The sequence below is a fragment of the Carcharhinus amblyrhynchos genome, chromosome 19, assembly GCF_965287045.1.
Source record: "Carcharhinus amblyrhynchos chromosome 19, sCarAmb.v2.hapA, whole genome shotgun sequence".
NCBI classification, from domain to species: domain Eukaryota; kingdom Metazoa; phylum Chordata; class Chondrichthyes; order Carcharhiniformes; family Carcharhinidae; genus Carcharhinus; species Carcharhinus amblyrhynchos.
In genome coordinates, this window is record NC_137342.1 from 5,465,660 (window position 1) to 5,480,833 (window position 15,174).

Below are 15,174 nucleotides of genomic sequence, written 5' to 3' on the forward strand. Positions count from 1 at the left end.
AAAATCAAACAGAATATTCAGGGACAGCATGCAGCCCTTACTCTTGCTTGGCGCAGTGGGTAACACTGCTGCTTCACAGTATCAGAGACCCGGGTTCAAATCCCTGCTCCCTGTGTGGAGCCTTGATGTGGAGATGCCGGCGTTGGACTGGGCTAAACACAGTAAGAAGTTTCACAACACCAGGTTACATAAGAAATAGGAGCAGGAGTCGGCCATCTAGCCCTTCGAGCCTGCCCCGCCATTCAATAAGATCATGGCTGATCTGAAGTGGATCAGTTCCACTTTCCCGCTTTCTCCCCATAACCCTTAATTCCCCTGTCTGTTAAAGTCCAATAAGTTTATTTGATAGTAAACCCACAAGCTTTTGGGGTTTGTCAGGTGAGTGGAGCGTGCACATTCTCCCCGTGTCTGCGTGGGTTTCCTCCCACAGTCCAAAGACGTGCTGGTTAGGGTGCACTGACCATGCTAAATTGTGTACCCGAACAGTGTGGATGTTCACAGTAACTTCATTGTAGTGTTAACATAAGCCTAATTGCGACACTAATAAATAGACTTTAATTTTTGTTTTAAATAGGGTAAATTAAATAAGTTGTAAATTAGATTTTACTTATAATGATCTGATTGACACAGAGGCACAAGGAAACTGCAGAAGGGTTGTGTGTATCTGAACACCCCCCCCTCCCTCTCTGTATCTGGCCAAGTTTCACATCATGAGCAGCGTGTGAAGGGGACTGAGTGACAGAGGGGGAGGAGTGTTAGTGAATGACATTCCTCCACACTCACTTCCGCGTTGCTGCTTTGTCTCATTTTTACTTCTGGTGTGTGTGTGTGTGTGTGCTTTTAAAGTTTTGTTTGTTTTTCTTTGCACTTGAGTGCGGGGCAGGGAGTTGAGTTGTGCTCCAGCCCCGGGTCCACCCAGCATTATTGATTAGGAGGGGGTCTCTCTCTCTGTCTCTCCCCTCCTCTTTCCAACTCTCGGGATTGGCCTCAGTAATATGAGAAGATGGAAAAGTTGTCCAGCTTCCTGCACATTGGGGACATTGTGTCTCTGTACGCCGAGGGGACTGTCAATGGCTTCATCAGCACCTTGGGGTGAGTGAAACCAGAGAGTGTTGCAATTTCCATTCAGCTTCGGGGTTTGTGCAGAAGGAAAACGGCCCCCTCTCTTTTTGAATGCCTCTTCAAGAGTGTGACAAAAGTCGGAAGTGTGTGTGTGTGTGTGTTTTTTGGTGGAGGGGCCTCTAATATTACATTGTTGAGGCTGTTTCATAAGGCAGCTTTTAAACCCTTGTCACAGCGAGCGAGGCTGTGACTTTACTGAACTGTGTCCATGAACTTTAAAGCGGTGGGGTGGAGAGGGGGGGAGGAAAGAAGCACATTTTTGACCCTCAACTACCACCCCCCCCCCCTCCCAAGCTGCCTCTCCCCAAAATCCAATTCATCAGTCAGAATGATTTTTGAAAGCAGAAATCTCCACTGAGAAATTAGTGTGTGTGTGTTGGGGGTTTTGCATATACTGTGGGTGAGTTTTTGCACTGAAATATTACTTCGACTTGTTTGCTGAGTTCTAATTCTTCCTCGTTGCAAAAACAAGTTCTCCCCTTTGCCAGTCTGCACCCACTGTCTGTGTAAAAAGTGGACCGTCTCTCTTCCTGTATTGACTCTTTGCTGGGTGGGTGGGTGATGTTGTGGCACTTGTTTGTTGAGATAAGCAATCTCTGTAAGCTATTTGAAATGACCCCCCTCCCCTTCGCCCTGGGGAGGGGGAGGGGGTGGGGGTGGTGGGGTAGGGTGGGCCGGGGCGGGGGGAAAAATCTTTGCAGATTGAAACGAGAAGTTTGCATCAGGCCCCGAGTGGTGCTGGTTAGGGTGCATTGGCCGTGCTAAGTTCTCCCTCCGTGTAACCCGAACAGGCGCCAGAGGGTGGCGACTAGGGGATTTTCGCACTCACTTGTTTTAATAAATAAATTTTGAACTTGCTGCACTAAAGTGGAAAAGTAGAAAGAGTTGCATTTATGTAGCGTCCTGTCTGTCCTCAAACACATTGGAGGCCCACAGAGTGCTTTTGAGCCCTTGTAACGCGGTGCTAAAACAGCAGCCAAATTATCATAGCGTTATAGAATCCCTACAGTGCAGAAGGAGGTCGTTCGGCCCATCGAGTCTGTGCTGACAACAATCCCACTCAGGTCCCATCCCTGCAATCCCACGTATTTGCCCATCTAATCCCTCTAACCTATACCCTAAGGGACAATCAACCTAACCTGCACATCTTTGGACTGTGGGAGGAAACTGGAGGAAACCCACACAGACACGGGGAGAATGTGCACGTTCCACGCAGACAGTGACCCCCCCCACCCCCCAAGCCAGGAATCGAACCTGGGTTCCCGGCGCTGCGAGGCAGCAGTGTGAGCCCAATTATGCTCAGCAAGATCCCACACGCAGGGCTGCAGTGATGGCGTCCAGGTTGGCCGGTGGGGAATGGGGTGCTGTTGCTTAGGATTACTGGAGAGAACGTTCCTTGCCTTTCTCGGGAGTGTGACTGAGGGAGATTCCCAGCTTTAGCTGTGGTGAGAGCTGGAGCTTGAGATTGTCCATCTCAGTGGGGAGGGGGGGAGAAGAGGGGAAGGGTCCTGGATCCTGTTTACTGACACACAGTTCCGCTTTGCCTTGTACAGTGGTGCAAGCTGAGTAGTTGATATTTGTCTGAATGACCCTTCATGAAATTTAATTCAAGCGACCTGTTGTGTGCTGTAAGAAATCTTTAAAGTTGGGACAGACCTTGCTGATCTGTCTTCCCATTGCAGAGGATAACTCGTGATGTCCCCCTCACTCAACTTGTATTTGAATCCAGGCTACAACTGTAAAATTCCAAGTCCTTAACTGAGATGCCCCAGTGTTTGGACTTGGCAAGCTTTGCAAAAGGAACACTTCTGCTCTGTCCGATTACAAAACTGATCTGTCCCTGCAGACACATTCTGTGTTACAATTACTCGTGTTTTGAGATTTATGAATCCAAAACCTCTTTAAAGCAGCGATGAGAAATGTAACACAATCAAATGAAATCTGCCGTTCTTTTGTTTTAGTTTAAATTGGACCTAATTTAATCTGTTTTGCAGCTTGTAGTCTGAGAATTCGGTGGCACGGTGGGTTAGCACGGCTGATACACCGTGCCAGGGACCCGGGTTCGATTCCCGGCTTGGGTCACACTGAGCGCGGAGTCTGCACGTTCTCCCCGTCTCTGCTTGGGTTTCCTCCGGGTGCTCCAGTTTCCTCCCGCAATTCGAAAGACGTGCTGGTTAGGTGTTTAAATTCTCCCTCGGTGTATCTGAGCAGGCACCGGAGTGTGGCGACTAGAGGATTTTTGCAATAACTTCATTGCGGCGTTAACGTAAGCCTGCTTGTGACACTAGTAAATAAACTTCAAAAAGTTTGCACATTCTCCTCGTGTCTGCATGGGCTTTCTCCGGGGGCTCCGGTTTCCTCCCACAGTCCAAAGGTGTGCCATGCTAAAAAAAATTGCCCCGTAGTGTCCTGAGATGCATGGGTTAGAGGGATTAGTGCACTGTAGGGATTTTCTGATCGATCTTGTCCAGGACTCAGATGAGGGATGTTGCTTGTTGTGCCATCACTGGGTCAGGCCTGGTAGCCTGGAATGTTTCATGTATTTGAATCGCCAAGGAGGTCTGTGTTAATGGTTTGTGAATGTATTGTTAAGATACGCATTGTGTAGTTAGTACTTTGAGCACAAATAAATGGGGACATTAAAGTCTTGTTTATTTTCTTGTCTGATTTTCCAGGCAATTCTGTTTCTAATGGAGTTACCGTACTTGATTATCCCGCAGAATCAACATTTAATGAGGGAGGGAGTCATTTCCACCTTTAAGAGGCTATCGCTTTGATTAATTTGTTCATTAGCTTATTAAGAGAGTGTATTGTAAGTGGGGCCACTGGGTGTTACAGTGAGGCTGGACACAGTCAATAAACTCTCTCAGTAAAGTAAAGCTCTGTGTTTGGGTTTTGACTTCACCGAACGACAGCGGCTCAATTAACAATCAGAAATATAGGAGCAAAAGGAGGCCATTTGTTCCTTTGAGCCTGTTCTGTCATTCATTATGATCATCCAACTCAATAGCCTGATCCTGCCATCCCCTATATATCATAGCATCGCGACAGTGCAGAAGGCCATTCGGTCTATCGAGTCTGCACTGACCACAATCCCATCCATAGCCTTTTCCCCATAGCCTCACATATTTACCCAGCTAAATAGGAACATAAGAAATAATCTTGCTCCATTTAAATAATATTCTACTTTTCGATTTTCCCACTGAGCTCACATCGCCTCCTCGTTATGCTTTGAACATAAGAAATAGGAGCAGGAGTCGGCCATCTAGCCCCTCAAGCCTGCCCCGCCATTCAATAAGATCATGGCTGATCTGAAGTGGATCAGTTCCACTTTCCCGCTTTCTCCCCTTAATTCCCTTGTCTATCAGAAACCTATCTACCCGTGACTTAAATATATTTAGCGAGGCAGCCTCCACCACTTCAACGGGCAGAGAATTCCAGAGATTCACCACCCTTTGAGTGAAGAAGTTCCTCCTCAACTCTGCTAATCCCTCTGACACTAAGGGTCAATTTTAGCACGGCCAATCAACCTAACCCTTTGGACTGTGGGAGGAAACCGGAGCACCCGGGGGAAACCCGTGCAGATACGGGGAGAACGTGCAAACTCCACACAGACAGTGACCCGGGGCTGCAGTTGAACGCGGGTCCCTGGCGCTGTGAGGCAGCTGTGCCACCCTAAATTGAATTCAAATTTCACCATCTGCTGTGGTGGGATTCAAAGTCGGGTCCCCAGGATATTAGCTGAGTTTCTGGATTAATAGTGAAGCGATAACACCACAATCAAAATCTTGGAATCCCTAAAGTGCAGCAGGAGGCAATTCGGCCCATCGAGTTTGCACTGATAACAATCCCACCCAGGCCCTATCCCGTAACCCCACATAGTTACTCCACCAATCCCCTTGACACTCGGGTAATTTAGCACGGCCAGTCAAATTAACCTGCTATCTTTGGAGTGAGGGAGGAAAGTGGACCATCTGGAGGAAACCCACGCAGACACGGGGAGAATGTGCAGACTCCACACAGACAGTGACCTGGGTTCCTGGTACAGTGAGTCAGCAGTGCTAACCACTGTGCCATCATGCCAGCCCCAACTTTGCGCCAAGAACTATTTCTAACTTGTTCTTGAAAACATTTAATGCGAATTCCGCAGTCTGATCACTCTGGGTGAAGAAATTTCTCCTCCTCTCTGTTCTAAATGGCCTACCCTGTATCCTCAGACTGTGACCCCTGTTTCTGGGCACCACATGCTTGTTGCATCTACCCTGCCTGGTCCAGTTAGAATTTTATAGGTTTCCAAGAGATTCCCCCCCCAACCCCCTTCATTCTTTTGAAATCCAGCAAATCTTATCCTGACCTGGTCAATCTCTTCCCATACATCAGTCCCGCCAACCCAGGAACCTGCCTGGCAAACCTTCCCTGCACCCCCTCAAGAGAAAGGACATCCTTCCTGAGATAAGGAGACCAAAACTGCACACAGTATACTTTGAATTGTATCTGAGATACTGTGTTCAGCGCTGGGCATGGCATCATCAGGAAGAATCCTGGTTTTGGATAATAGTTTGATTTTTTAGTAGGTTTAAATTTTGGTAATAGGATTTATAAAGGGGGCACAGAGGAAATCAAATGGAGGTGTTCAAAATGATTCACGGATAATATCCTTGGAAATGAACTATATTCGTGTAATGGGGAAGGTCCAGAATTAGCGTTGGGAAAAACCTACCTCAAACCTTTGGGTTTTTGGGGATGAAGGGGATTGGAAATCTGGGATTCCCTTCCCCAGAAGAATGAGATTGGCAGGTTTTTTGTTGGAAAAGGTTATTAATGGTGAGGGAACCCAGTTCAGTAAACAGGAGTTAAGACGCAGATCAGCCATGATATAATTGAACGGCAGAACGGGTCCAACAGGGTGAATGGCCTCCCTGTACCTGCAGTGTCCCAGTGGCTGAGAGTGTGACAAATACAGGAAGAGATGGATTAGGAATGGGTTTGAATCCATATTGATATGCAGGATTCCTCCAAGCTTGTTGCACTTGTTCTCTGCAATAGCCCATTTCGTAATAGTCAGTTTGGATTGCATGTTTACCTCCTACCTGACCGAGAGGGATGTGGCTCCCTCCCTCGTTAAAATTTATAAAGTTTATTTATTAGTCTCACAAGTAGGCTTACATTAACACTGCAATGAAGTTGCTGTGAAAATCCAGTATCGCCACGCTCCGGCGCCTGTTCGGGTACACTGAGGGAGAACTTAGCGTGGCCGCTGTACCCTAACCGGCACGTCTTTCGGACTGTGGGAGGAAACCCCCGCAGACACGGGGAGAATGTGCAAACTCCACACACAGACAGTGACCCGAGCCAGGAATTGAACCCTGGCGCTGTGAGGCAGCAGTGCTAACCACCGCGCCACCCATATTGACGCTACAAGACAATCAATACAGCATTTCCCTTATGTGCCTGGAAAATTAGCACGTTCAGAAAAAAAAAATTGCCAAAATAAAAATCACAAGCTCTGAGAAGCGATAAGCTAATCGGCACCGCTGTTGTTTCAAGGAGTGATATTGACTCACTGGAACTCAGCGTGAAAGCTGGGCCCCAGATTGACGTTTCCAGCTGGTTATAAACCCAGCCTAACCAGCCCAAAAAAAAACCCCCAGTAAGAAATCAAAATTCCAGCAGTGATAAGCAGCAGAGCTCTGAAATCTTGGCTAATACACTGTGCAGAAATAGCCCTTAGTTTCTGCTTCGTCTGGTGCCAGTTAATCTCTTAAAAGTTGAAGCCCTTTGTATCTGCAATGGCTGAAGTTTTTCAACCCTAGTCTATTGTGGAACCCTGCCGTGTAGCAGTGCAGGTTGGCAGAATGGGGTTATCTAATTTAGATTAGATGGTGGTGAGGTCTCTCCCAAAATCCCGGGCACATGCTTGAAGGAGATGGCACTTTGCATTGTTACACAGCAATGCCATTATCAGATAAAACTTTCCGAGGTATAGGGGCTGTGCTCAGTTCAACCCCTTTGTATGTGAGAGAGGCATTTACTGAGAACAGTTGATACCCCTCCTGTCAAGTGTTTTGAGACATTTTACAATTTTGACGCAAGTTGTTGTAATCGGTTTCTTGGCCGCTTATTTGCATTGTGCTAAATTTTAGCTACTTTTCTTGTCTCTCTCTCAACCCGCCTGCACAGCTGGGCACTGTTTTCCTCCCATGACTGTGTGGCACCGTTTTTAAAAGTTTATTTATTAGTGTCACAAGTAGGCCTATTTAACGCTGCAGTGAAGTGACTGTGAAAATCCCCCAGTGGCCACACTCTGGCGCCTGTTCGGGTACACCGAGGGAGAATTTAGCACGGCCGGTGCACCCTAACCGGCACGTCTTTCCGACGGTGGGAGGAAACCCACGCAGACACGAGGAGAATGTGCGAACCCCACACAGACGGTGACCCGAGCCGGGAATCGAACCCAGGTCCCTGGCGCTGAGACAGCAGTGCTGACCCAGGGCAGCAAGTAACAATCTTAACAGAAGCTGACACTGAGTGATATCAAAAGGAGCAGTGAATTCTTAATTTGGAAAAGCCCTTGCTGGACGAGACGAAGAGGCTTGCATTTAAGTAGCACCTTTTCAGGAGTTTCTGAAGTGAGGCATTGCCAATCAGCTACTTAATCAATGCTGGCATGTAGGAAACACAGTGAGAAAGGTAAAGGTACAGAGAACAAAATTACACTGATCAAACTAGTTGCTTACAGGTTGGTTGAGAGATAAATATTGGCGGGGGATGTGGTGAGACTGCTGATGGTCGAAGTAACCCCGTTGGGTATCTTAATATCCTCCTGAGACCTCAGTCTGCACCTCTGCGAGAGAGAGAGATGCATGTTGCCTGTATATTCTATTTGCAAATGCAACCCACAGACCTGTGTGAGTGATGTTGTGTGAATGTGACTGATATCACTCCCAGTGCAATGGGGAAGTGTGGGAGGGTGGCCCGAATTATAGTGGATTCTGTTTAATTGTGTGCTTAAGGGTGATATCATTGTGTCTATTAATGCGACCCACTGCACCTTGCCTCATGTCAGGACGCAATCTGTGGTGCCAAGAGGGTATCTTCTTTGAATTGCCCAGGGACTCCAGTCTAGAACGTAGAACAGTACAGACCCTTCAGCCCTCAGTGTTGTGCCGAGCTGTGTCCAAACCTGGTGGGAAGGTCTGATGAGGAAAGGCCGAGGGACTTGAGGTTATTTTCGTTAGAAGAAGGTTAAGAGGTGACCGAATTGAGGCATGCGAGATGATCAGAGGATTAGATAGGGTGGACAGTGAGAGCCTTTTTCCTCGGATGGTGATGGCTAACACGAGGGGACATAGCTTTAAATTGAGGGGTGGTAATTATAGGATGGATGTCAGAGGTAGGTTCTTTACTCGGAGGGTAGTAAGGGTGTGGAATGCCCTGCCTGCAGCAGTTGTGGACTCGCCAACTTTAAGGGCATTCAAATGGTCAGTGGATAGGCATATGGATAACATTGGAATAGTTTAGGTTAGAGGGTTATTAGATTGGTTCCACTGGTCGGTGCAACATCGAGGGCCTTGGGCCTGTACTGCGCTGGAATGTTCTATGTTCTAAATCCAAGATCAAGCTATCCCACTCCCTGTCATTCTGGTGTGCTCCATGTGCCTATCCAATAACCGCTTGAAAGTTCCTAAAGTGTCCGACTCCACTATCACAGCAGGCAGTGCGTTCCACACACCTCTTTAGTTTACATGAGTGATATCAAACGTGAGGGTAAATCTAACCACCCCGCCCACCAGAGGAATCGGAGTGGGTGGAGGGGCGGACCATGGAAAGGGCCATTAACCCCAGGCGGGATTTTACAGTTTTGGGGGAGTGAGGCTGGAAAATCCTGCCCACGATGTGAGAACACACCTTCGTTCACACAGCAAGTGGGTAGGGTCTGGAACATGCTGCCTGGGAGTGTGGGGGAGGTGGGTGCAACTGGGGCATTCAGGGGAGCTTTAGATGATTGTTTCTATTCAAATGATGTGCCGGGATATGGGAAAAAGGCAGGAGAATGGCACGAAGTCATGCTGCTTGTTTGGAGACCCACTGCAGACGTGATGATCTCTTTCTACACCGTGACAATTCTGCAATTCTGTAACTTGTACAGACTGAGATCGAGAGAAGGGCTGGTTTGCTCGTATCTTGAAATGAATTGTTTGTGGCTAACCCATACTTTTGCTAACTTTCACATGGGACTGTTTGAGTCCTCTGCTTGCCAGCTTCTCCTTTCCGCCCTTGACAAACCTGATTTGATCTCATTAGAAGCTGTCCCGACTGTGTTCTAACTCGTACCAGCCCCCATTCACCTCTCACCCTTGTGCTCGCTAACCTACACCTCCCCCTGGTCTGGCAGGGCCTCCTCCGCAGGCTCGCTCCTCTGGCACGCTGTAACCTCAGAACCAGGTGGTGCTACACTTCTGGCCTCGAGTGCACCAGGTCCATTTGTCCCACCGCTGGTGGCAGTCTTTAGTTGCCAAGGTCCCAACCCCAAAACATCTCTCCCCACTCATCGACCCCCTATCATTCCTTGCAAACATTCCTTAAAAAAGGTTTCTTCGCCCAACCTATCCTAATGTTTAATAATTTTGATTTTGATTTATTATTGTCACATGTATTAATATGAAGTGAAAAGTATTGTTTCTTGTGTACTATAAAGATAAAACGTACCGTTCATAGAGAAGGAAAGGAGAGGGTGCAGAATGTAGTGTTACAGTCATAGCGAGGGTGTAGAGAAAGATCAACTCAATGCGAGATCAACTCCATTCAAAAGTCCAATAGCAACAGGGAAGAAGCTGTTCTTGAGTTGGTTGGTACGTGACCTCAGACTTTTATATCTTTTTCCTGATGGAAGAAGGTGGAAGAGAGAATGTCCGGGATGCATAAGGTCCTTAATTATGCTGGCTGCTTTGCCGAGGCAGTGGGAAGTGTAGACAGAGTCAATGGATGGGAAGCTGGTTTGTGTGATGGATTGGGTTACATTCACAACATTTTGTACTTTCTTGCGGTCTCAGGCAGAGCAGGAGCCCATACCAAGCTGTGATACAACCAGAAAGAATGCTTTCTATGGTGCATCTGTAAAAGTTGGTGAGAGTTGTAGCTGACATGCCAAATTTCCTTTGTCTTCTGAGAAAGTAGAGGCGTTGGTGGGACTTTCTTAACTATAGTGTTGGCATGGGGGGACCAGGACAGGTTGTTGGTGATCTGAACACCTAAAAACCTGAAACTCTCAACACTTTGTACTTTGTCCCCGTTCGTGTAGTTAGGGGTATGTTCTCCTTTACACTTCCTGACGTCAATGACAATCTTCTTCATTTTGTGTTCACAGCTAACTTCATTGCAGTGTTAATATTAGTCTTGTGACTAATAAATAAACTTTAATATCACCTCCTTTGTCTTGGTGACAGTTTTTCTCTGTGATATTGCTTTGTGATGTTTGACCGTGACTAAGACACTCATTGATAAAGTTTATTTATTAGTGTCGCAAGTCAGCTTACATTAACACTGCAATGAAGTTACTGTGAAAATCCCCAAGTTTGACGTCCGTTCGGGTACACTGAGGGAGAATTTGGCATGGTCAATGCACCTAACCAGCACGTCTTTCGGACTGTGGGAGGAAACCGGAGCACCCGGAGGAAACCCATGTAGACACGAGGAGAACGTGCAAACTCCACACAGTCACCCAAGTCTGGAATTGAACCTGGGTTCCTGGCGCTGTGGGGCAGCAGTGCTAACCACTGTGCTGCCTGTATGGGGCGCTGTATGGACTGTCAATCCACCCGGAACTGGGCAATAGTGCAACTGGACAAGTACCTTTTTTGTATCTAAGCGTGGAAAATTTGTGCAATAATACTTGTGTAAAGTATGGGATGGGCCAATCATCCCTCTGTAAATTGTTGAGTAGCTATCTCATTGAAACTTAGAAAATTCTAGAAGTAGATAGGATTCTCCCCCTGAGTCCGAGAAAGGAGCAAGCCCTTTACCATTGAGATGCGGAGGAAGCTCTTCACTCAGAGGGTGGTGAATCTTTGGAATTCTGTAAGCTCAATGACTGAGGAAGACAGAAATTGACAGATTTAGAACACTACAGCACAAACAGGCCCTTCAGCCCACAAGTTGCGTCGATCATATCCCTACACCAGGCCTATCTATAACCCTCAATCCCATTAAATCCCATGCACTCATCCAGAAGTCTCTTAGAAGACCCCAGTGAGTTCGCCTCTACCACCACCGACGGCAGCCGATTCCACTCACTCACCACCCTCTGAGTGAAAAACTTACCCCTGACATCTCCTCTGTACCTGCTCCCCAGCACCTTAAACCTGTGTCCTCTCGTAGCGACCATTTCAGCCCTGGGAAATAGCCTCCGAGAATCCACCCTATCTATACCTCTCAACATCTTATAAACCTCTATCAGGCCACCTCTTGACCTCCGTCTCTCCAGGGAGAAGAGACCTAACTCCCTCAACCTATCTATTTCTAGACACCAAAGACATTAAGGGTTGTGAGTTTGATGGGGGAATGTGGCGCTGTGTTATATGATTAGCCGTGGTGTGAGATTGAGTATGTTGGGTCTGTACTCACTGACGTCCAGAACAATCATAGAATCCTGACATTGCAGAACGAGGCCATTCGGCCCATTGTCCACAATCCCACCCAAGCCCCACTCCCACGCATCCATCCCCCTGACTCTAGGGGCGATTTAGCTTGGCCAATCAACCTAACCAGCACGTCTTTCAGACTGTGGGAGGAAACCCCTGCAGACACGGGGAGACTGTGCAAACCCCACGCAGTGACCCAAGCCGGGAGTTGAGCCTGGGACCCTGGCGCTGTGAGGCAGCGGTGCTAACCACTGTGCCACACATAAGAAGAATGAGAGGTGAACGTATTGAGACATATACAATCCCCAGGTGGCTTGACATGGTAGATGCCGAGAGGCTTTTCCACCTTGTGGGAGCGTCGAGGATCAGAGAGCATGGTCTCAGAGTCAAGGATCACCCACTTAAGACAGAGATGAGGAGGAATTTCTCCTCCTGGGGATAGTGAATCTGTGGAATTCTCTACAGGAGAGACTGGGTTGTTGACTATGTTCAAGGTTGGGATGGACAGATTTCTAAGGGAATCAGGGGTTACGGGAATAAGCAGGGAAGTTAAATTCTCATCAAACTGATCGTACATCGTGTGAAAAAGAAACTGCTGAACATTAATCGAATCATACAGCATGGCAGAGGTGGCCTTTCAGACCGTCATGTCTGTACTAGCTCCTTGTGCTATTCGATGAGTCCCCTGCCTTCCCTCCCTTGTGAACTATAATACAGTGGTCAACTCACTAATCCAGCAGAGATTAAAGAATGAATGAATACATTGCCACACAGTGGGCTACTTAGCCAGTTGGTGGGGTAGGTATGCCTCGCTCACAGTCCAGGGTGGCAGAGAGGGACAACGCCCCAAAAATTCCTCTAATGATGTTCCTGATGGTTTACAATACATAACAGAATTATATGTCAAATTCCCTAGGGCAAGGATTTTTTAAATGTTGGATTTGCTTCCTTTCAGACATAACTCGCTTTGTAAAAGAAATCATAACATCCCAATATCACCTTTCAAGATTTCTTTTAAAAATTATCTTTAAATCTGTGCTTTCTCAGGAGTGGGAACAGTTTCCCACTTTACTAAAACCCCATATCAAACTGTGCCCTCAAGAAATGCATTTCAACCCTATCCTTGTGCAGAACCTGTCGTAGCAGTTTTACACACTCATCATAGAATCCCTACAGTGCAAAAGGTTGCCGTTCGGCCCATTGAGTCTGTACTAATCACAATCCCATCCAGGCCCTATCCCCATAACCCCACACATTTACCCTGCTAATCACTTTGACGCTAGAATCACTCAATTTAACCTGCACATCTTTGGACTGTGGGAGGAAACTGGAGCACCCGGAGGAAGCCGACACAGACCCGGGGAGAATGTGCAAACTCCACACGGACAGTGACCCGAGACTGGAATTGAACCTGGGTCCCTGGCACTGTGAGGCAGCCACTGCGCCACCATGCTGCCACTCAAAGCCATTCTGTGATCAGCTGGCATCCTGTATCGTTACTGCAGCAGCATAATTGCTTGCAATGGCTAGAATCTTGGTTTTAATCTGTAATACTGTTCTGCAGTTTTCCCCTGGGATTTTGCAGAGTGGGGCTTCATTGGGATGATTGGCGGGTATGGTCATGTGACTGGGGAAGGTGGGCTTACACAGAATATTCAAGCTTAGATGCTGCTTTTGGAGTCAAGAGAGAGCAGTCTCTCTCCTTTCCCCGCTCTGAAGTTGGAGACTGGAATAAGCCAGGAGATGAGTCTCTTTTTTGGAGATTCTGTTGCGTGAGAGTGAATGTTTCCCTGAAAATTACTGCCTGCTTCTCTGTCCGCAAGTGTTACAAAGCTGAAAGTCCAGCATCAGACTTGTTTTTGTGCTTACTAATGCTGAAGAGGGTGTATATTTATGGGGCAATATTTTAAATTGGAACAATAGAAATAGCTAGCTGTTAAGGCTCATACTTTGCCAAGTCCAAGGATTTTAATTGATAATTGTTACGCTAATTATTTTTTTGTTAGATTATAATTGTGTTCTTAAAATAACGTTGATTTTAATAAAAGCTTCCTAGTGGGTCACTGGAATCATACCTGGGGTGAAACACCTTATGCTCATCCCATTGCCAAAATCAAATGTAAAAGTTGAAGTCTAGGCTAACTTCATAATATACTCGGAGTTCCTGGATTAAGCCTTAACACCCATTATCTAATTAAAAAAAACTAAAAATCAAACTCATTAACTGTTCGCTTTGTCTGATATTTAGGTGGTCAGCAATTGAAGGTACCCTGTTCAGTGAAACAGTGTAGATTGGGGTTATTAAATTTGCAGCCAAATAATATTCATTGTCCCTCTCTTATTTCCTCTTATTCAGCAGGTCTGAGGCACTCCAATGTTGCATTGCTTTATTAATTTGTTCATCATTTACATGGAAATACAATTGTGTGATTATCTCACTGCTGGATCTGTCTCATTTATTAGCTGGCGAATTATTTTCCCAGTGCATCAGATAGCCATGTGCGGGTGGGTTAGTTGTCTGGTTAATGGTGGGTAGATGGGTTGGAATTAGTAATGGGGAATCTTAGTATGGAGGAGCGCTGGCTTGGAGCTGGTTAACTTGGGGGAGGTGGTTGGTACAGTGTTAACTATCACTGCTAGCAATCCAGAGACCCAGGTTCAATGCTCTGGGGGACCAGAGTCCGGATCCCACCACAGCAGATGGTGAAGTTTGAATTCAATAAAAAAATCTGAAATCAAAAGTCTAACAATGACCATGCCGATCGTTGTAAAAAAAACTGTAATAGTGTGACACCTCTCTGATGATATCGAGGCAGTTCAGGTTTCATTAGAAACAAAAGGTATTTATTGATGAACAGAAATCAGGTTCAGGGAATTACAGCCCAGAGCTCTCGCGAAGGAGATGTGCCATCCTTACCTGGTCTGGCCTACATGGGACTCCTGACCACAGCAATGTGGCTGTCTCTTAACTGCCCTCTGAAATGGCCTTGCTCCAAGTACAATTGGTGATAGACAACAAACCCTGGCCCAGCCCGTTGTACCATACTCCGTGGTCAAATATAAAAAAAACATGCAGGTTAGGGTGGATTGGCCATGCTAAATTGCCACTTAGTGTCCAAAGATGTGTAGGTTAGGTGGATTGGCCATGCTAAATTGTCCCTTAGTGTCCAAAGATGTGTAGGTTAGATGGATTGGCCATGCTAAATTGTCCCTTAGTGTCCAAAGATGTGTAGGTTAGGTGGATTGGCCATGCTAAATTGTCCTTTAGTGTCCAAAGATGTGTAGGTTAGGTGGATTGGCCATGCTAAATTGTCCCTTAGTGTCCAAAGATGTGTAGGTTAGGTGGATTGGCCATGCTAAATTGCCCCTTAGTGTCCAAAGATGTGTAGGTTAGATGGATTGGCCATGCTAA

General features: G+C 46.7%; 1 protein-coding gene across 1 annotated transcript in view; it reads left to right on the top strand.

The window, feature by feature from the left end:
• The first annotated feature begins 802 nt into the window (after window positions 1-802).
• LOC145355587 (inositol 1,4,5-trisphosphate-gated calcium channel ITPR2-like) overlaps window positions 803-15,174 on the top strand; it is a 171,685-nt gene continuing 157,313 nt past the window's right edge. The window contains exon 1 of the mRNA XM_080207836.1: window positions 803-1,092. Coding sequence (XP_080063962.1) covers window positions 1,004-1,092 — 89 coding nt within the window. The 5' untranslated portion in view covers window positions 803-1,003. The remainder of the gene's footprint in view (window positions 1,093-15,174) is intronic.